Source organism: Leptosomus discolor, chromosome 2 (genome assembly GCF_034619465.1).
Source record: "Leptosomus discolor isolate bLepDis1 chromosome 2, bLepDis1.hap2, whole genome shotgun sequence".
In the NCBI taxonomy this organism is placed as follows: Eukaryota; Metazoa; Chordata; class Aves; order Leptosomiformes; family Leptosomidae; genus Leptosomus; species Leptosomus discolor.
Genome location: NC_141392.1, coordinates 55,861,805 through 55,878,891, shown reverse-complemented (window position 1 = coordinate 55,878,891; position 17,087 = coordinate 55,861,805). Strand labels below are relative to the sequence as shown.

General features: G+C 39.4%; 1 protein-coding gene across 5 annotated transcripts in view; it reads right to left on the bottom strand.

Moving 5' to 3' along the window:
- The window catches only part of PLEKHG1 (pleckstrin homology and RhoGEF domain containing G1), a 50,108-nt gene that overhangs the window by 15,366 nt on the left and 17,655 nt on the right, over window positions 1-17,087 (bottom strand). For 4 of the 5 annotated variants that reach the window (XM_009950446.2, XM_086461101.1, XM_086461098.1 and 1 more), the window contains exons 2-6: window positions 14,872-14,972; window positions 9,351-9,420; window positions 2,159-2,205; window positions 1,483-1,633; window positions 358-489 (exon numbers count right to left, since the gene is read on the bottom strand). In XM_009950446.2, coding sequence (XP_009948748.2) covers window positions 358-489; window positions 1,483-1,633; window positions 2,159-2,205; window positions 9,351-9,420; window positions 14,872-14,972 — 501 coding nt within the window. The remainder of the gene's footprint in view (window positions 1-357; window positions 490-1,482; window positions 1,634-2,158; window positions 2,206-9,350; window positions 9,421-14,871; window positions 14,973-17,087) is intronic. The other variant, XM_086461100.1, reaches the window with a different exon arrangement.

The following is a 17,087-nucleotide window of genomic DNA, read 5'->3' as shown; positions in this document are numbered from 1 at the left end:
ATCAGCACAAAGGGGAGAAATCGGAAACCACGGGATTTCTCAACAAAGCCATGCCCTAGGGTTGTACAGCAGTGCCGTACAATTGAGAGACAGGAAGTAAGAAAAGTTATCTTAAGTTCCATATTACTGAAAAATAAATGCTTTACAGGATGCTGCTTGTAGGGTAGAGATGTCTGAGATTTTCCCGCAGCACCTATAACCATGGTTTGTAAGATCAAACAGCCACAGGCATACTCAACAGGAGTCTAAATTATGACTGATGAAAATTAAAAGGAAAGATAAACTAAAAAATGTTAATGGCATATATATTGACAAAAACAGCCCACAAACACCCATCAAATCTCTCGGGGAACTCACTTGGAGCCTGATGGCATGTTCATGTTTCCTCTTCATGTCATTTATATGCCATGCCACTCTCTGCATTGTATCTATGGCATCCAGCACCACATCATAGCCCTCGGTGTCCTTGTCAAGGTGGTTTTCTATTTCCTAAGACAGTGGGGGAAAAAAAAGTCCCGTTATTGCTAAATTAATTTTCCTGGCCAGACACAATACTATGTTTTTATCTGTACAATTTTGTCTTTGCACTGTGATCACTCAAATGCAACATTCCTGCCTTTGTTCCTATTGTATGTTGTTATCAATTTGATTAACACAAGATGACTAACAAAGCTGAGCCCTTACGGTCAGTTTAGCAGCGACTATGCTTGCAGCAGCTGATGTGAGCAGAGAGGCACAGAAAGAGAGCGCAGCATGCTGACAGGAGACCTTTTCAGACAGTGTTTAATGGCTTTCTTAAAATGCAGAACATATCTACACACTTACAAAACCCTGATGGAATTACACTAGGCATTACTTTACAGTTGGAAAGCAGAAAAGCACCAGACATTTTAAATAAGGATCAGCGTCTTTACACTTCTCTAGTACATGACTCTTTAATAGGAAACACATGTGGAAAACGTTAACAATAAAGCAGGAATTTCCGAAACTCGCTTAACTCAATTCACTGAGTATGGGAAGAGTTCCCACTTCCTCAGTCATTCCTCTCCACAAAAATTTTACCAATCTGGGTGTTTATATGTATTTAGTCCTCCTTTCAACCACCCCCAGCATTGCAACATGTGCAAAAATGCTGTTTTTCATTGGAATAATAAATTCGTGTACGAAAGTGTTTAATCATGACCAGACTCTTCCAAACAACTTCAGAATTACAGACTAGTTCTTAATAAAAAGTTAATTATTTGGATGCACAGACTGATTCAACATGTCTAAAACAATTACCACATATTCCCCACTCCAAATATATGCATATGCTGAGAAATAATGAAGACAGAAAGAGTCTTGATGCAGAAATCAAACAGCCCCATAAGAAAGAGCATCAAAAGAAACCCAGAACCTTTCTAACCATCAAGCCATGTACCAGAGACAGGAACTTCAACGTGCAGCAGCTCTAAAGAAAATACATTTCTAAGAGGTGCTTACGTGCAAAAGCAGGTGGTACTTGAGGATGCGCTGGACAGGTTTCAAGAGATAGGAGCCCAGGGGCAAAGAATGCTGCAGTGCTTCTTGCCGCTCTCTGAAGAACTTGGCCAGTGCCTTGTTCCTCATACACTCTGTCAACACAGCCACCGACCTGCAAACATCAACACATAGCTTTAAGACACACTGTCTCCCTAAGTCCATAGGTAAAGTCAGGAACTGTTTTTTCTTCCCTGGTAAAATGGAGGAGAAGGTTCCTGATCCAATCACTGCTGGCTTTGCTTGGTGGGGTTTTTTCTTTGTTTGTTTGGGGGTTCTTTCCGTGGGGTTTTTTTGGGGGTTTATTTTGGTTTTGGTTTTTTTTTAGTAATGTGAATTCAGTTATAATTTCCTTCAACATGCAACCATTCTCTCTTACCGGGAACCACATATTTGGAGGAATGCAGAATAAGACCATCATTTTCTAAAGAATAATAATAGCAATTGAAGACAAGAAGAGTCAAAATAAAACTTCAGATTAGTATTTTTAAAAAAATGTATTTTAAGTTAAGAAGAAAAGGTAAACTCCTTGATCCTCCCTCCAATTTGGAGAGGGCACTTTTTTTTTTGTATAGACTGTAACATGCATTATATAAACAGGTGAAGGGACAAATGCAAAAAGGGAACCCAGCATTCCTACCTTGGGTAGTTGGTGCAGTACTGCGTATATATGTGGAAATCTTCACTCTGCATGGGGAGGAAGATTTACATACATTTAGATTTTGTCAAACTAGCAACTTGTGCTGCAAGATACAGGTTATGACATCAAGACAATGCCTCCTCTGGTTCCTGATCAATGAATACTCCTAACACTACCAGAGACCTATTAATTGAATTTCATTTTTTCCTTTTTGGAGAATTTTCCTTTACTTAAAGGAAAAGTCAAGGAAACCTACAGAGATAAAGCAAGCAGCTTTGCAACAGAGCCTCCAAGGTCCTTTATGACAAGCTATGCATCTTAAAAACAAAACAAAACCACAAAAACCACCACCACCACCCCCCCCACCCCGCCCCTTCAAACAACCGACTTGCACATATCCTGCTTTGTGTGTGATAAAGCACATACCTGTGCACTGGCAGAGGAAAATTTTGCAGGTTATGTTCAGTGTGCGATTTTCAAACAACTATAAATACTTTAATGTTTGAGCACAGTCTAAGCGTGAAAATTAGAAGCCACAAGTGATTTTTTTTTTTTAAAGTAAATTATGTCTCTATGAAAGCCAAAAGTTATTACCCAAACAAGTTGCAACTAGATTTAGTTAGATTTCCACACTTGCCTGTCACAGTGAAATTGCCCACACTTAATGCTGACAAGCTTCTCAGAGCAAAAGTTCGAGTTTCATTTCTTTCGTCCTTGGCCTTAGATTTTTTTCTTAATCATCATCATTTAATTCTGCGCAAGAACAGGTTTCCAGAAACATTCCCACATGCTTTAAGTTCTCATCTGCCCATCAACTTCTATCTCAAATAATACGCAATTTCTGCAGCTTGCTGGAGTCCTAAAGATTAACAAAGCACTACAGAACTGCAAAGTGCTCCTAAAATCAATTACTTTGTCTTTCCTGAGCCCTAGACCAAAAAAAAAAAAGCAAAGTAGTAAACAAGAATCCAGTTTCCACTTGAAGCATCTTCAGAACAGATTCTGGCACCGCAGGACAATAGCTGAGCTCCCCAAGGGGTAGTCTCCTGGGGGTTGTCACTGATGAATGGTGAGACAACTATCTGCCTTCACAGAAGGTAACAGCGCTCCAAAGAGCTACACCTTGGGGAGAGGGGTGACATAGGCTATGTCTTTTGTTTCTCTTTGTTATTTTGTTTGGGTTTTGTGGGTGTTTTTTTTTTTTAACCATTCATGAGAAGGAGACAGCTCAGACAGCACCCTTCCCAATTTCCAACAGCACTGCTTCCTTTCCCTCTTGCAGGGGTAAAGCAGGTTGTGCCATTCATTTCTCTCCACTGAGCAGTGATTCATAAGGACCTTGTACAAAGTAAGACGCTACTCCACATGAGTACAAGTCACTGCAATTCAGTATTTCCTACCGGATTTCAATATTAACTGTTCTGAAAAAAAAAAAAAAGAAGTAACTTGAACAAACCTCTAACAAATGTTCCCCAAAGGGATTGTGATCTACTCACTAGTGTGCTGCAAACTTACTAAACTGCTCTTACCTTAGAAACCAACCAACTAAAAGTAGTCTTGATACAAACACAGTTAAACGATTGAGCTTGGTCTTTCACGTTCAGACTAATTTTGCTGTCACAGCTGTTTTTTACAGCATTGTACCTATATCCCGTGTCCACACCCACAGGCAGCAAGCTTGTGTCACAGCCTGTTCATGTCCACGCTTGGGACCCCAGCCACAGCTCCAACCCCTCTCTGCTCAAACAAAGAATTAACAAACCTCGGAGTTCTGCAGACATTACGCAATGTGTAATTTTCTATGGCAATCACTACCAAACTAGCTAGCACTCACAAGATGTCAGGGTGCTTAAGAAAGGGCATTAGAATGAAATTCATTATGATGAAAAAAGGTGATTTATTTTCTGCGTGCATATATTAACACAAGGTTTTCATCTAGGGCCTTTTTGGTATAAATTGTAATATATTCCCAGGGCTACAATGACAGAAGCATGCAATTTACAGAGCAACTTCATATGAGAAGTGCAGAACATTTTATCCCCTTTTCTAAAAAATGTATATATATTCCAGTCATGAATATAGTCACATGATTGTTCTGCTTTTCAAACCACAAAAAAAGGAATAACTGTTGTGAGATTTTAACAAATGAAAGCATTATCTGTAAAACACACAAGGCCAAACATTTCAGAGTTTCAGAGTGCACATTCCCCACAAAATCAAAAGCAAGCCCGAAATCCCCAGGAGCCATTTCACACTCTTCCACTTTGGGTTTTGTTTTGTGTTTTTTGGGCGGTGGGGTGGGGTGTGGTTTGTTGTTTGGGCTTTTTTTTTTTTTTAATACAAGGTCAAAACTATTTTCAATGGGATTTTTGGTTTTTAATAGTTAGACTGACATTCTTTTATCGGAACAACTTGTCTTAAAAAAGAAAAGTAGTTCCTTATCCCCTCAACATCTCTAAAAATTTTAAGAATGGTTTCACAATCATCCCTACTTTCCAAACAGGTAAGACTCCAAATTTCATACTGCACTTACATGTGTACGCACTTCATTACACCACAGCTCATTTCATCAAACGAAACCATCACAGAGTTACTTTTACCAAGCTATGCAAGCATACTGCCAGTAGAAAGTCAATTATACGTATTTTGCCTCCATAATGAGATTGTTGATAACCATTCAAACTTACAAAGCTGGTATGAATCAACATCACACACCTTGCCAAGGTATCAGCAGGATTCACGTGAACACATAGGGAGAGCAGCCAAGAAAGCCAGTTCCAAGAGAGGCTCTTCCCAAGCCTGAGTAAGAAAACCACACTACTCTGTTCTTCAGTAGTTCTCCCACTGCCTGCCTGGCACCTCTGCACAGTCGAAGAGGGGACCTTTAGTTCACACGCCCAGCTGGTGGTCTCTGCTTCACAGCAGATACCCCAGAGCGAGTACTGTGTTACTGGGAGTATATCAGGGCACGAGCCATGCAGGCTAAAGCCAGTGTTGTGAACTATATTCAGAAGTAACAGAAAAAACAGGACTAAAATAGATTAAATATACTTCTATCAATACTTTCACACAGCAAGCAAAACACCAGCTATACTCATCAGTATTTCTTTAGACAGTCTTAAACTTACTCAGCTTGAAAGTTGTGTTGTTCACCTCTACTGTCTTCAAACCAGATTAAAAATTATCTCTGCAGGGAGACTGGAATTGCTCCAGAGATCTTTCTTAATCTGGGGGCCCAAAGCTGGTGTGGTAGAGGGTGCAAAGATCACGACCCAAGCCAAGACTTCATCTGCACTGGCTACAACTCACTCTAAAGAGCAAAGCCAAGCACAAGCAGATCCCAGCTATACTTAGCTTGTTCCCCACTGCTGAATCAATTCACTGTGCATCTCCTCCACATGAAGAGAAGTGCCAAGCACGTGGCTACCTCCCCAATCTTCTCTCAACTCTTGGTGCACTGTGCTTTTTTACAGCTATAAAAGGCTCTTTAAAAGAAAATGGAGACTGAGAAAATGAGCTGAGTCAGAGTGTAAACTGAAGCCAATTGCCTGGATCTCCTCTTCATTAATGAGATGCTAGATTAGAGTAATTCTCCCTTTCCCCTTGGTTAAGCTGATGGTGTGTCTTTCAGAAAACATATGTTCTGAATTTCTGCAGTGCTGAGTGAGAAGAGCGACATGCCAGAATTAAGCTCTCCTTTAAAACAACTCACTTAAATGTAAATGTGTGGAATACTAAATTCAATTTTCTAATTAACATCAGCATCATTACTATGAAAATTAAAGACTGAGTTGGCAAGAAAACTTATAAACAACCTTTTATGTGAATAATTAAGCTATAGCTAAGCTTGCTCTGGAACCCTTTTATCAGCCTCCAACTACAGTTACCAGCAAAATGTCTCCAAGACTTTTAACATACTAGAGTTAACACAGTTCCTCTAGACAAAGAGGCAGGACCAGAGCTGGCAGAAACTAAACTAGTACACCACTACCCTCAGTGGCAGGTTATTTCCATGCAGCAGCCATCCCACACTGTTTAAATAAATATCCATCCATATCATCTGCATCTTGGGGCAGAAAGGTCATGATCGGACAGCAGGTTTTAAAAAAGCATGCTTTTCTGCATTTGGGTCTATTTGCCTGTAAGTTATTAATTAATCAAAATATCTGGAAGCAGAGTGATTTAATACAATGGTGTATATTGTTATTAAATATTTCTATTTACATAAAGTCATAGATTTGCATGGCTATTTTATCTGTTAGCAAGATTTATGTTACTGGCTAGTTTATACTAAAGACATTTTGCTGAAGTCTGTTAACAAATAAAAGCTGCCATTTTAGAAGCTATTTACTTTGGGCACTCAGCACAACAAATGTTAAGATAAAGACTCAAATCCCCAATTATGAGTTTTTGTTCAAAGTGCACCTGATTTGATAATCCTTACTCTATTTCACTTGAAAGTAAAAGTTGCAAGGCTGTTTACTACTCAAGCATGCAAGTTACACACAGGAAACACGGTGACGTATGATTGTGTGAGGGAAGTATAAAATGCTAAACAGCAAATTTTATTGAGCAGAACCAAATAATGAAGACAAGTTCAAAGAAACAGTCCATCAAATATGGTCCACAACTAGATCTTACAAAATGAACTCCCTAGATGTTTTCACAAATACCATGCATTTTAGTTCCAACAAGCTCCAGAGTTACTTTAACCTTAACTGTTCTGTTACACATACAAACCAACTAGTACCATTTCCCACGAATCATGAAGAAAGAAATGGCTATTATTTTATTCAATTATTGAGCTTCATGAAATGCAAAAAGTAAACACAGCACCTACAGTGAAAACTTGAGTATATGTTTAAATCCCCAACAACTACGGTATTCACAGCTGAACAGTAGGGTGAAAAAAAGCAGCACTAGAGTCAGAGCTCATGTAACCTAAGCACAGTTCCACTGGAAGCATTAAAGAAGTTCCAGCTGAGCTACATCCATTAGCTAAGGCTGTGAGCTATGACTTCAGCATGATATTATCCCGGAGCTTATGTCACAGCAAAGATCTCAGTACACTCGAAGCAATCAAACAATAAATGGCCAAAGTCCCATAAGACGTGAAGGACTGCATACTGCCAAAAAAGGCATTTTTATTTCCACTACTCAATGCTGGGAAGATACAAGCAACCAAGAATGGACAGCTGGAGTCTGTTAAGACAGTCAGCAGTTGCTGTAATGACATCTTCACAGCCAAAACCAGAACTGTAGGGTATTTTAGTATCGTTTGATTTTGCTTTTAAGTGTTTACACTTGTCTGGATGAAGCTAAAAAAATGCTTGTTAGGACTGCAATTTCTAGCAATTTCTGAGCCATCAGCAGTTGCCTGCCAGTAATACAAACGCTAAAAGCATTTGACAAGGGAAAAAAAAGCACATGCAATGATATGCAGATGGATTTTTTTGAACTAATGGCTAGAAAGTCTACCAGAAACCTCCTTTCGGCTAGCCAATATGAATGAGTGTGCAACTTTTTCCTGGACTTGCTATTATCACTTGTACCACCTCTGTTTCATGTCCCAGCCAGGAGTAGTCCCAGTGGTCCCAGCTATAAGCAAGCAATACAGCAGAGATTTACCAGCTCCAAACCGTGCTATCTGTAAATACACTGAAGGCCTCACAATTGGCCTTCATTGCACAGGCACTCTGCTGGCTTGTGCTCAACTTGTTGTCCGCCAGGACCCCGGATCCTTTTCTGCTAGGCTCTTTCCTAGTCAGCCAGATCCAGCATGGACATGAGGTTATTCCGTTCCAGAAGCAGGACTTTGCGCTTGCCCTTACCCCATTCTCTCTCCTTCAATTCAGTATAAGCTATTTGGAGTGATAACAACACTCCATAAACCCTGCTGCAATGGGGCAAGAATACATCCTACTTTTGTAGTAGTAGTACAAACGCTAAGATCTCTCAGTGCTTACAAAAGATTGATTAGTAGATAAATAACAGCTTTCTCAAACTCAGCTCAAGCAAGTGATCCAGTGAAACGGCAGCACTAAGCTGGTATCATCACTCCCCTTTCCAATAAAATCCCTTCTGTCACAACAGTGCCAAACAAAACAGAGCGGTCCAGCTAATCCTAAATCCTCGTGTTAGATCTGTTCCATTGAATACTTCGTGCTGGCAATACTGATTTCATGGCAAAGCAAAATATGACAGTTTTATGGGGGTATTTTTGGTTTTGGTTTGTTTGTTTGTTTTAAAAAAGACACACAGCTATAGAGAGATTATCCAAATTTAAACAACTACATGACCCTCTTCCATTCCTCTTCCCTCAGAAATGCAATGTTTTGTATATTACAATACAATACAAAATGCATTACTTCTTAACACACTTGGGCTCTACAGATTCAAGGCAAATGTGGGTTCTTTGGTGAGTCTGCAGTGAACCACAGTCATCTGTAGCCCAAATGGTAGCCCATCTCTTGTTGTCGTACCCATTATAGCCATTCCCCTTCCCCCCAATTGGCTCTCTGGGTTTCCTAGAATGAGAGACACCTATTTTGGTTCCCTGTATTTCTCCTGCACCTGACAACTTTTCGCCATTGGAATTGCCCAACAGAACGAAGATGTCAGATCAAAGTTCAGAAAATTTGAAGTATTTCACAGAGAATGAGATTTGAATGCTAAGGTTAGACTTTGGGCCATCCTCTTTAAAAAGAAAATTAAAGGTATGGCTGCTGGATTCAGGAAAAAGTGCATCTCGGAAAATAACATGGCCACAAGTATTAAGGGTATTGCCTTTTCTAAAAGTGCAGCCAAGTTGTATTCTCTAGTTGTTTTTAAGCTGGCAAGGCATAACTGGAGTATCACTTGATCACTTATATTAAAGAAGGAGAAAAAAAAATGAATCCCTGTAATACATCACAAAAAAAAAATCTACAAATGAACTCTAGATCAATAGTTCCACCAGTTCAGATACATCTATCGAAGAAAATAACACCTTTTTCTTGATTTTTTTTTTTTTTAAATGCAAATCAGAGCCATATCTCTTTCTCCAAAGAGAAATTACTTCCCTTTCCATAGATTTGCTATCTTTTCTTAGTGGAAGTCACAAATCAGGTCTCAAAAACTAATAAATTAATCTTATTCCCCCATATCACCTGCAACAGGCATTGTACTGCAGAATCCTGCAGTAGCCACTTACCTTGGAAACAAAGCAGTCTGCTATAGCCACAGGATCATTTTCACAGTTTTCCAAATCTTGCAGAAGTTCGCTTAAAAAAGAACAGGAAAAGGAAAGACAATTATGGCACAGCTTGGAATAGACACACCTGTATGTTCAGAGCCAGACAGTACTTCATCATTCACAGTAGTGATGCCCAAAGTACTTTACTATGCAGGAGTCCTAAAAAGGGAACAAGAACCCTTTTGATACCCCTCTTCCCTCTAGATGTATAGTCACTGGGGTTTTTTTCTTGTTTGGAGGCAGAGGAGCACCCTAAGAAAATGGTATTCCCACATACTTAAAAATTCAAGTCATCACAGTGACCATGGATTGCTGATGTCCTAAGCAAAGCTCAGCCCCTTCCTTCAGATTGATCGCTCTTCTACAATACTCAGTGGTGCAGTCAGACAGTTGTGTAGCTTGTATATGAACTAACACAATTTAAAACTAAAAATGTAAAAGATACTGAAGCACATGTCCTGTCCTATAAAGACTTCATACTTTCTAGGAGCTTTACTTGACTAAGGGAGATGAGGAGCTGGTTTGAAAAACACAGATGAGAACCAGGGATGTATTGCACATGCAAGAAGAATGGCAATAAGCTCACTCAGGAAAATTTGTCTACATTTAGTGGGTCTCTTCACTGAGGAAAATGGTTAGCCTGGAAAAAGTTTTCTGGAAGGGAATGTATAAATTCTCCATGCATAAAAATAAAACCTTACTGAGAGGATTTTATAATTTTCACATGCCAAACAGGAAATGAATTCATTGTAACAGGAGCAAAGCAATAAGGGAGCATGTTCACTGTTGTATGAAACTCAGTTCTCGAAAGCCAATTCAGTGAAAGAAAGAGTTCAAGCAGAAGAAGAAACCCTCAAAGGTCTCTCCTTGATCCAAATAGTCTTTAGTCTTACTGAAAGATGTACTCAGAAAAATGAGAGAAGAAACCAAGTTTTCTGCCAACTTGTTTTCTGACAGAACTTTTTTTCTCCCCGCCTCCCCCCACCCCTTCTCATCAGATGATTTTCCGTTTAGGGCTACTTGTTTCCCAGTTCACAGCTGGTTCCCTGAATGAACTTTGCATAAGAGTTGCTAAGCCTGTATCTAGGGAACTACCCTTTTCCCCTCCAAGCAGACACAAATTCCCCAGAAAAGTTTCCTGACTTGTTCTTTGCTTTTCTAATTACTGGAGGAAGGAAGGGAAGAAATCAGCAGTCAGTCACAAGCAACAGAGACAAAGACCTCAGGTTCAGCGGTCACTAAGCCACTCTGTACAGCAACAATTTAACCTCCACACCTCAATTTCTCCATCAAAATGGGGATAAAAATATACCCTTGCTTGATACCCTGCACTCACGAAGCTCCTTTACATGAGCAAAAGAGGCAAGCTGTAGCAATGGTGGCCATAACCATTAGTTATAATGGCCGTGTTCCACACATGAGTTTTGGAAGTAGCATCAAACACACTGAACAGGCTCAGAGGATTTCTGCTGTCTGGCAGGTATATGGTCTCCTGATGGCTTAGAGCACCTTGATTGCCATTTTATTCCTACTGGTCTCCTATAATACCATTTCTTCTACAGGATACAGTAATGCAATGCTTAAAGATTTTATATAATCATGCAATGAGTCCAAGTTTATGCATTAAATATGCTAGTTGCTTGTGCCTTCAGCACAAGCCCATGGTGTAAGAGCTATGCTTTGAAAGATTTTGTTACCTATACTGTACTCTCTTCTGTCTCACCTGGCTGGTAAGAATGGGATTGGCAAGAGTAGCCTTCCACTGTAAACATAACAAATCTGTCACGCCCAGGAATCCTGAAAAACTTAAATAAATCCCTATAATACCAAGCTGACATGTGAAAAAGCAGGGCCATGATTACAGGCTACATCTAAATAGCTGGCAGGAGGCAGAAGAAACAAAACAGAAAAGCATTAGTTCCCTTCACCTGAATATCCAGAGGTTTTATGCTGCTCACAGCTCTCAGCCTCTGCAATGTGCTTGTGCCAACCACCCAGGCAGGAAGGGAGCACAAGGGAGCACTGTCAGAAGAACTCCATGCTGTTGCAGCTGAATCACTAAAGGCTCAGACTCAAGCATGCCGCAAGTGCCAGTGCCATTTAAGACCACATACTGAGTTATACAGCTTGGGTTATTATGGGCTAGAAACATCTGAATCTGTACGACCTTCATCAATAGCTTAAGCTAACTCCTTTGGGATGAGAGAGGTAAGCGTAAAGAGACTGATAATTTTTCACACAATGCATTTGTCATCTTTTTAAGTCAAATGAATAGAAGTCTCATTACAATGTCTTTTAGGATGCTTTGATTTTTTTTTTTAAGTATGAATTATCTTCAAGACAATACATGTTACCCCCCACCCCGTGGGTGAAGACTTTCAACAGGACAAAGTGCAATTTAGTATCAAGTTGTTGACTACAGGAGGTCAAGAGGAGTGAGATAAATAGGCTTATAGGTCTGCAAATAATCACCATATTTGCACACACAATTCACGCAAGGCAGTTTTTATTTTATTCATTTTGTATCATCACCACACCATTTTAAAACAAGACACAAGTATTCTTCTCCTCTGTTTTGATCTGAATTGGAGCAAGCAAGAGATGGTAATGACAGGGACATCAGACAGGTAATTTTGGTGGAACGGAAGGAATGGAAAGACGCAAGAAGGAAACAGCAAGTCTTGTCCTGAACCTATGACAAAAAAAAGCAGTTGATGACCAAGTACTGTGCCGTCTAGCCATAAATTCTAAAGTAACAGCATGTACAAAAAAATTATCTCAATGCCTGACAGAGCACAGCATTCAAAACAAAAATGGACATAGCGGGCACAATCTGGTCTTCATGGTAGAATATATTCACCATATAAAGTTCTGGAAAATTAATCTGAAAAGTTCAGATTTTCAGTAAAAACAAACAAAAAAGAAACAATCAAGAGAAATTTAGCGTTGATATAACTTCACTGTCACAAAAATCCTGTGACCAAGACTAATTTCTTTCCACTCAGAAAAAAACCCAAACAACTCTTTACAGGTTTTATGAAAACTCCTCCTGGCAACAAGCCAGCCCTTACCACCATGAAACTCTGAGCACAGGAACTGCTGAATATGGCAGTTACAGAAAATGGCCCTGCACTGTATTTGTGTGCTTCGGTAGTCACCAATGGACAAGGACCATGCAGGATGATCTGTGTCAGCAGCAGAGGTTTCGGTTTGGCCTTTCCTAAGATCATCTGAGTGTTGACAGAAGTACTAAACTTGAGCACATTTCTCTGCAGAGTTCCCATTCCAGAATCGAGACATGGTATTGGATGGAGAATTTATCCTAAACTGACACTGAAAAGAATCTCAACGGGAGAGACCAGGGAAGAAAGGCAGCAAATGCTGACTTTGAGAACACTTCCCCCTTCTGAATAAACAAACTAATACTGGGAGAGCTTTTCCCAAGAGATGGAGCAGGACCAGTGGACCAGTATATAGGCAGTGATTCTGCTTTAAGAAATAGCTTTCCAAAAAGAGATCATAGTCACAGGACTAGCAGTTACCATCCTGACTGTCATTTCTGCCACTCAACACAACACCTAAAAATTGTAAGTAGTTTATCTGAGAGAAATTCCAACTTACTGAAATTTCTCAGATCTATACAGAGTGCAAAAAAAGCCCAAGATTAAAATCTTTGATCACTGATTAATAGTCAAATTCGAAGTTGAGAAAAACAAAGTAATTCTGAAACTATAAAATCACGCTCACAAAACACGTCTCAAACTACCAATGCAGAACTGCCAAATGGACCTTTTTCAAAAGTAAAAATAAATAAAAAGGCTCCAGAGTATGTTTTGGACCCAAAAGCTACATGCCAAGTTTCATTACAGGAGGGAACTTAATCCTTGAAGCTATATTGGGATCTACAATGAGTGTTCAGTCTTAAAAGCTCACAATTTCCACGCAGAATTTTAAATGAGGCCTGAAATACTCTGGTAATTTACTAGAGGCTTTGGAACACTTTCCAGTGAGTTTTAACCATTGTAACACATCTATCTCTAAAATTGCCCTGAACTGCTTTTTTTCTTTACTTCTCTTTTCTTTCTTTTTAATGTCTGTAAATCTTTTTTTTTTTTTTTGCAAATAAATCATTCTGTATAATGACTGATCATACTTGAAGGAATTTTTATTATTAGGTAATATTTGCAATGATGCTGGTATAAATGTGTCCTAGCTACCAAGTCTGCCATTTCTCTAGCTTTTCAAGGATCAGAAAATATAATGGTCAGGACTCGTTTTTTCCATCCTGTGACCACTGGGAAGCTGTAGGTTCAGAATCATTGCCTCACGGCTCTAAAACACATCATCAGGCTACCACTATGTATTTTCCGTCGCGTCAGACATTCAATCAAGTCAGTCGTAGCTGAAAAGGACATAGCAGCTTTCTAGTTAAGTATATTTCCATTGCTCTGTAGTAGTTGTTTTAATTTCAGAAAAATATTTTGTTTCATCTTTGTCCATAAGTTCTGAATAGATCTGTCCCCACTCTTCCCTTTGATACTGAAGCAATCCCAGCAGTTGAAGCACTTTAAAACAGCTTCCCATGATGATGGAAAAACATTGAAGATGCTCTTTGACACTAGTCCTCCACTTCAGAATTCCCTTTTGATTCAATTAAACTATCTGTTCTTCTTCAAAGGACACAGTAGTTTCGGAGATGTTTTGTCAACTATAGCAAAGCTAAGAGAGCTTTTACTGAAGCAATGGGGTATAAAAGATGGAGGAACTTTATGCCAATACATTTCTTGCATCAAATGAATATTCGTGTTTTCCTTAAATGCTGAATAAATTCATTACTTTTATAGTAACAGAGGATTCAGACAAAAGTAGCAGTAGCATGCTCCTGAAACTGCAGATAGTGCAGGTCACATACAGTGTGACACTAGCAAGAAATTTTACTTCAGGCTTCCAGTACACACTAGAATCCCTTCTGTGGAGTTTAGAGAAGGCTGTAAAGATGCTGAACAGAAGCCTTCAATAGATGGAAAGATACCTGAATACAGTTTCGAGACAATAATTCAGGGAGTCTCTAGTAGTATAAAATACTACAAAAGCCAGATCTTGGTGATGTACATCAGTACACAAAAGGACCCAATATAGTAGGAATAAAACAACATCTCTCTAGTAAGGCAAGAATTTCATTCACAGTGGTCTTGCACTAGGCTCAGTTAGGGCACAGTGCAGGTTAGCCTTAAATTCACGGAAATAACCAACATGAAAACAAAAAAGTAAATGCAGACCATATGAGATTCATAAAATAAACAGCTAAAAAAAAAATCTGATCTCAGCAAACCAACCCTGCTGTGAATGAAAGATAGACTATTTCTCAATCCGTATACCTTGGCTGTATTACAGTGATAAAGAAGTATTTGCTTGGCTTGCTCCCTCCCCATTAACACTGGCTATTGAACTGTTTTCACTTAGTTAAATATGAATTTACCTGTTGAAACGGTAGATATCCCGTATGTTTCCAAATAGGGCTGATCGCTCTTCTGTCCCCAGGGAGAGCTTGGTCTGGTCAGTGATACAGTCGAGGTAATCCTACAAGAGAAACGAGGAGGCCTTTAGACATGTCCTCCTTTTCCAGATCAGTAAATGGAGCTATGTTTTATTGCACAAAATGAGTCTCTTCATATCAGTTTCACCTTATTATTACAGGAAAGCCTTCAGTAGCCCCCCTGTGAACAGTCACTCTATTATGAAAGGTAACAACAGTACTTACCTGTTCACTGAAACGAAGAAAACACCAAAAGACCAAACACTAAGTTATAGCCCTTAGATGGGACAGCCAACATTTCTCTTGCTACTGATATAAAAATGTATTCTGATTTCATTCACAATGACAGTTTAATTCATCATTTAACTAGTTCAAAGACAAAAAAAATGTAAAAATAAGAGATGAAGAATGTAATTTAATGCAGCCTTAGTAACAGAAAACCTATATAATGAAGATCAGAAAGCATATAAGCAACACAGGCTCAGAAAAGCAACCACTGCAGAAAAAAACAACTTTTAAGTCATAGTTAAGAAAACAATTCAGAGTATGTAGAGGACAGATCTCAGTGTATACACGTGCATGCAACTTAACCACATATACAGTTACATTGCAAACTGCATTGCTATATACTCTAGCAAAGATTTCCTTTTACATTTACAAGAGTGATAGTGTCTCATCCAGGGACTTTAATTAAATAAGAGCAAGACAACTAGAAAAAGCTCAGATCAGCAGTGTTCTGGGAGAACAACTTCCCCATCTCTTCCCTTGCTTTGATAAGAGCTCAGCTCCTGAAGTGTCACCTTTCATTCTGTTGCCACTACAGTATTAAAATTTCTCAGATAAGCACAAACAAATCCAGCAAGCTAATTTAACTCATAAACCAAGAAAAACAGTGTGCTGCCACATTCACGAAAAAATTCTGCTGGACCATGGAAGTAAAGTAAAAGTGAAAACAGCTGAAACAATGCGAAATAAAAATAAATAAAATCCCTTAGCCTGGGGCTAGACAACACGGTGTGGCAATCTCCCAAAAGCAACACAGCTCTCCACAATGCTGTGAGGAAGGAGCCCTGCAAAACATTGAGACCACAAATACTTCTAAGATATAACAGCGTTCTAGAGTCACAAAAAGAAAAGTATTGTAGAACATATACATTGGCCAAGATTTATTCTCTGTGCAAATCCCATGAAGACAACGAGTTTCGATCAACCATGGATCTGACTTCTGGATTTTAGATGCTTTCATAAGGAAAGTTAAGAATTGTAGTGCTTGAGTCTCCATCCTTATATCCTTCTTTCCAACTGAAACAGTGTCAGTAGAGTCACGGGTGTTAACCAAGATTCAGTTTTAGGTACCAGTAGGCTTTCCTGTCCCCTACCCCTATCCTAACGCTCAATAATCCACACTCAACACCTCCAGTTAAAGGTACCCCCTCATCACCCCCAAAACAGTCTTTTTTGCCAAGGGAAAGCAAGCAAGCCTATTCCAAGGCAAGTTCAGTGTCTTTAAGAAAAGCAATAAGCAGCAGTGGGAGGCAAGCAGGCAGGTCTCTGGAGAGCCATCTCATCTCTTCTGTGATGGCATCTGACCTGTACTCTACCTTCTCTCCTAGCTGGCAGCAGCCTCATAGTCCAAGCCTGTCTTTGAAATATATTTGTGCAGAAAGTCATTGGAACCACATCCCTGGGACTTCATTAATTTGTCCTTGGCTTTTTATTTATACTCAGAAGCTGCAGAAGAGTAAAAGGTTCAGGGTGGCAAGGCAGACAGGACTGCAGCATGCAATGAGCTAGGTCAAAGACAGAAATAGATGATAGATTCAGGGCTGCTCCAGTGAGGGCCACAAATAAATAACCTTTTCTGCCCTCTAATACAAATCTGCATATAAAAGCAAAGAACAGAAAAGCTCCAGTGGAATTGTGATCCTCTGAAAACATTTTTAGCACTGCAGGAACACTGCAGCATCCCGAGCTGGTATGACTGGATGGGTTGCAGAGGACTGGAAATCTTATAAGTAACTCCATACAGCATATTTATTAAAGAAAGAGAAGTTCCTTTCAGATTCATTCATCTCAGCATAGCTGGAGCTTGGGTTTCTTCAAAATAACAGTCCACAGTTATTTCCAGTATTGTAGACAGTGTTACAAGCATGACCTAG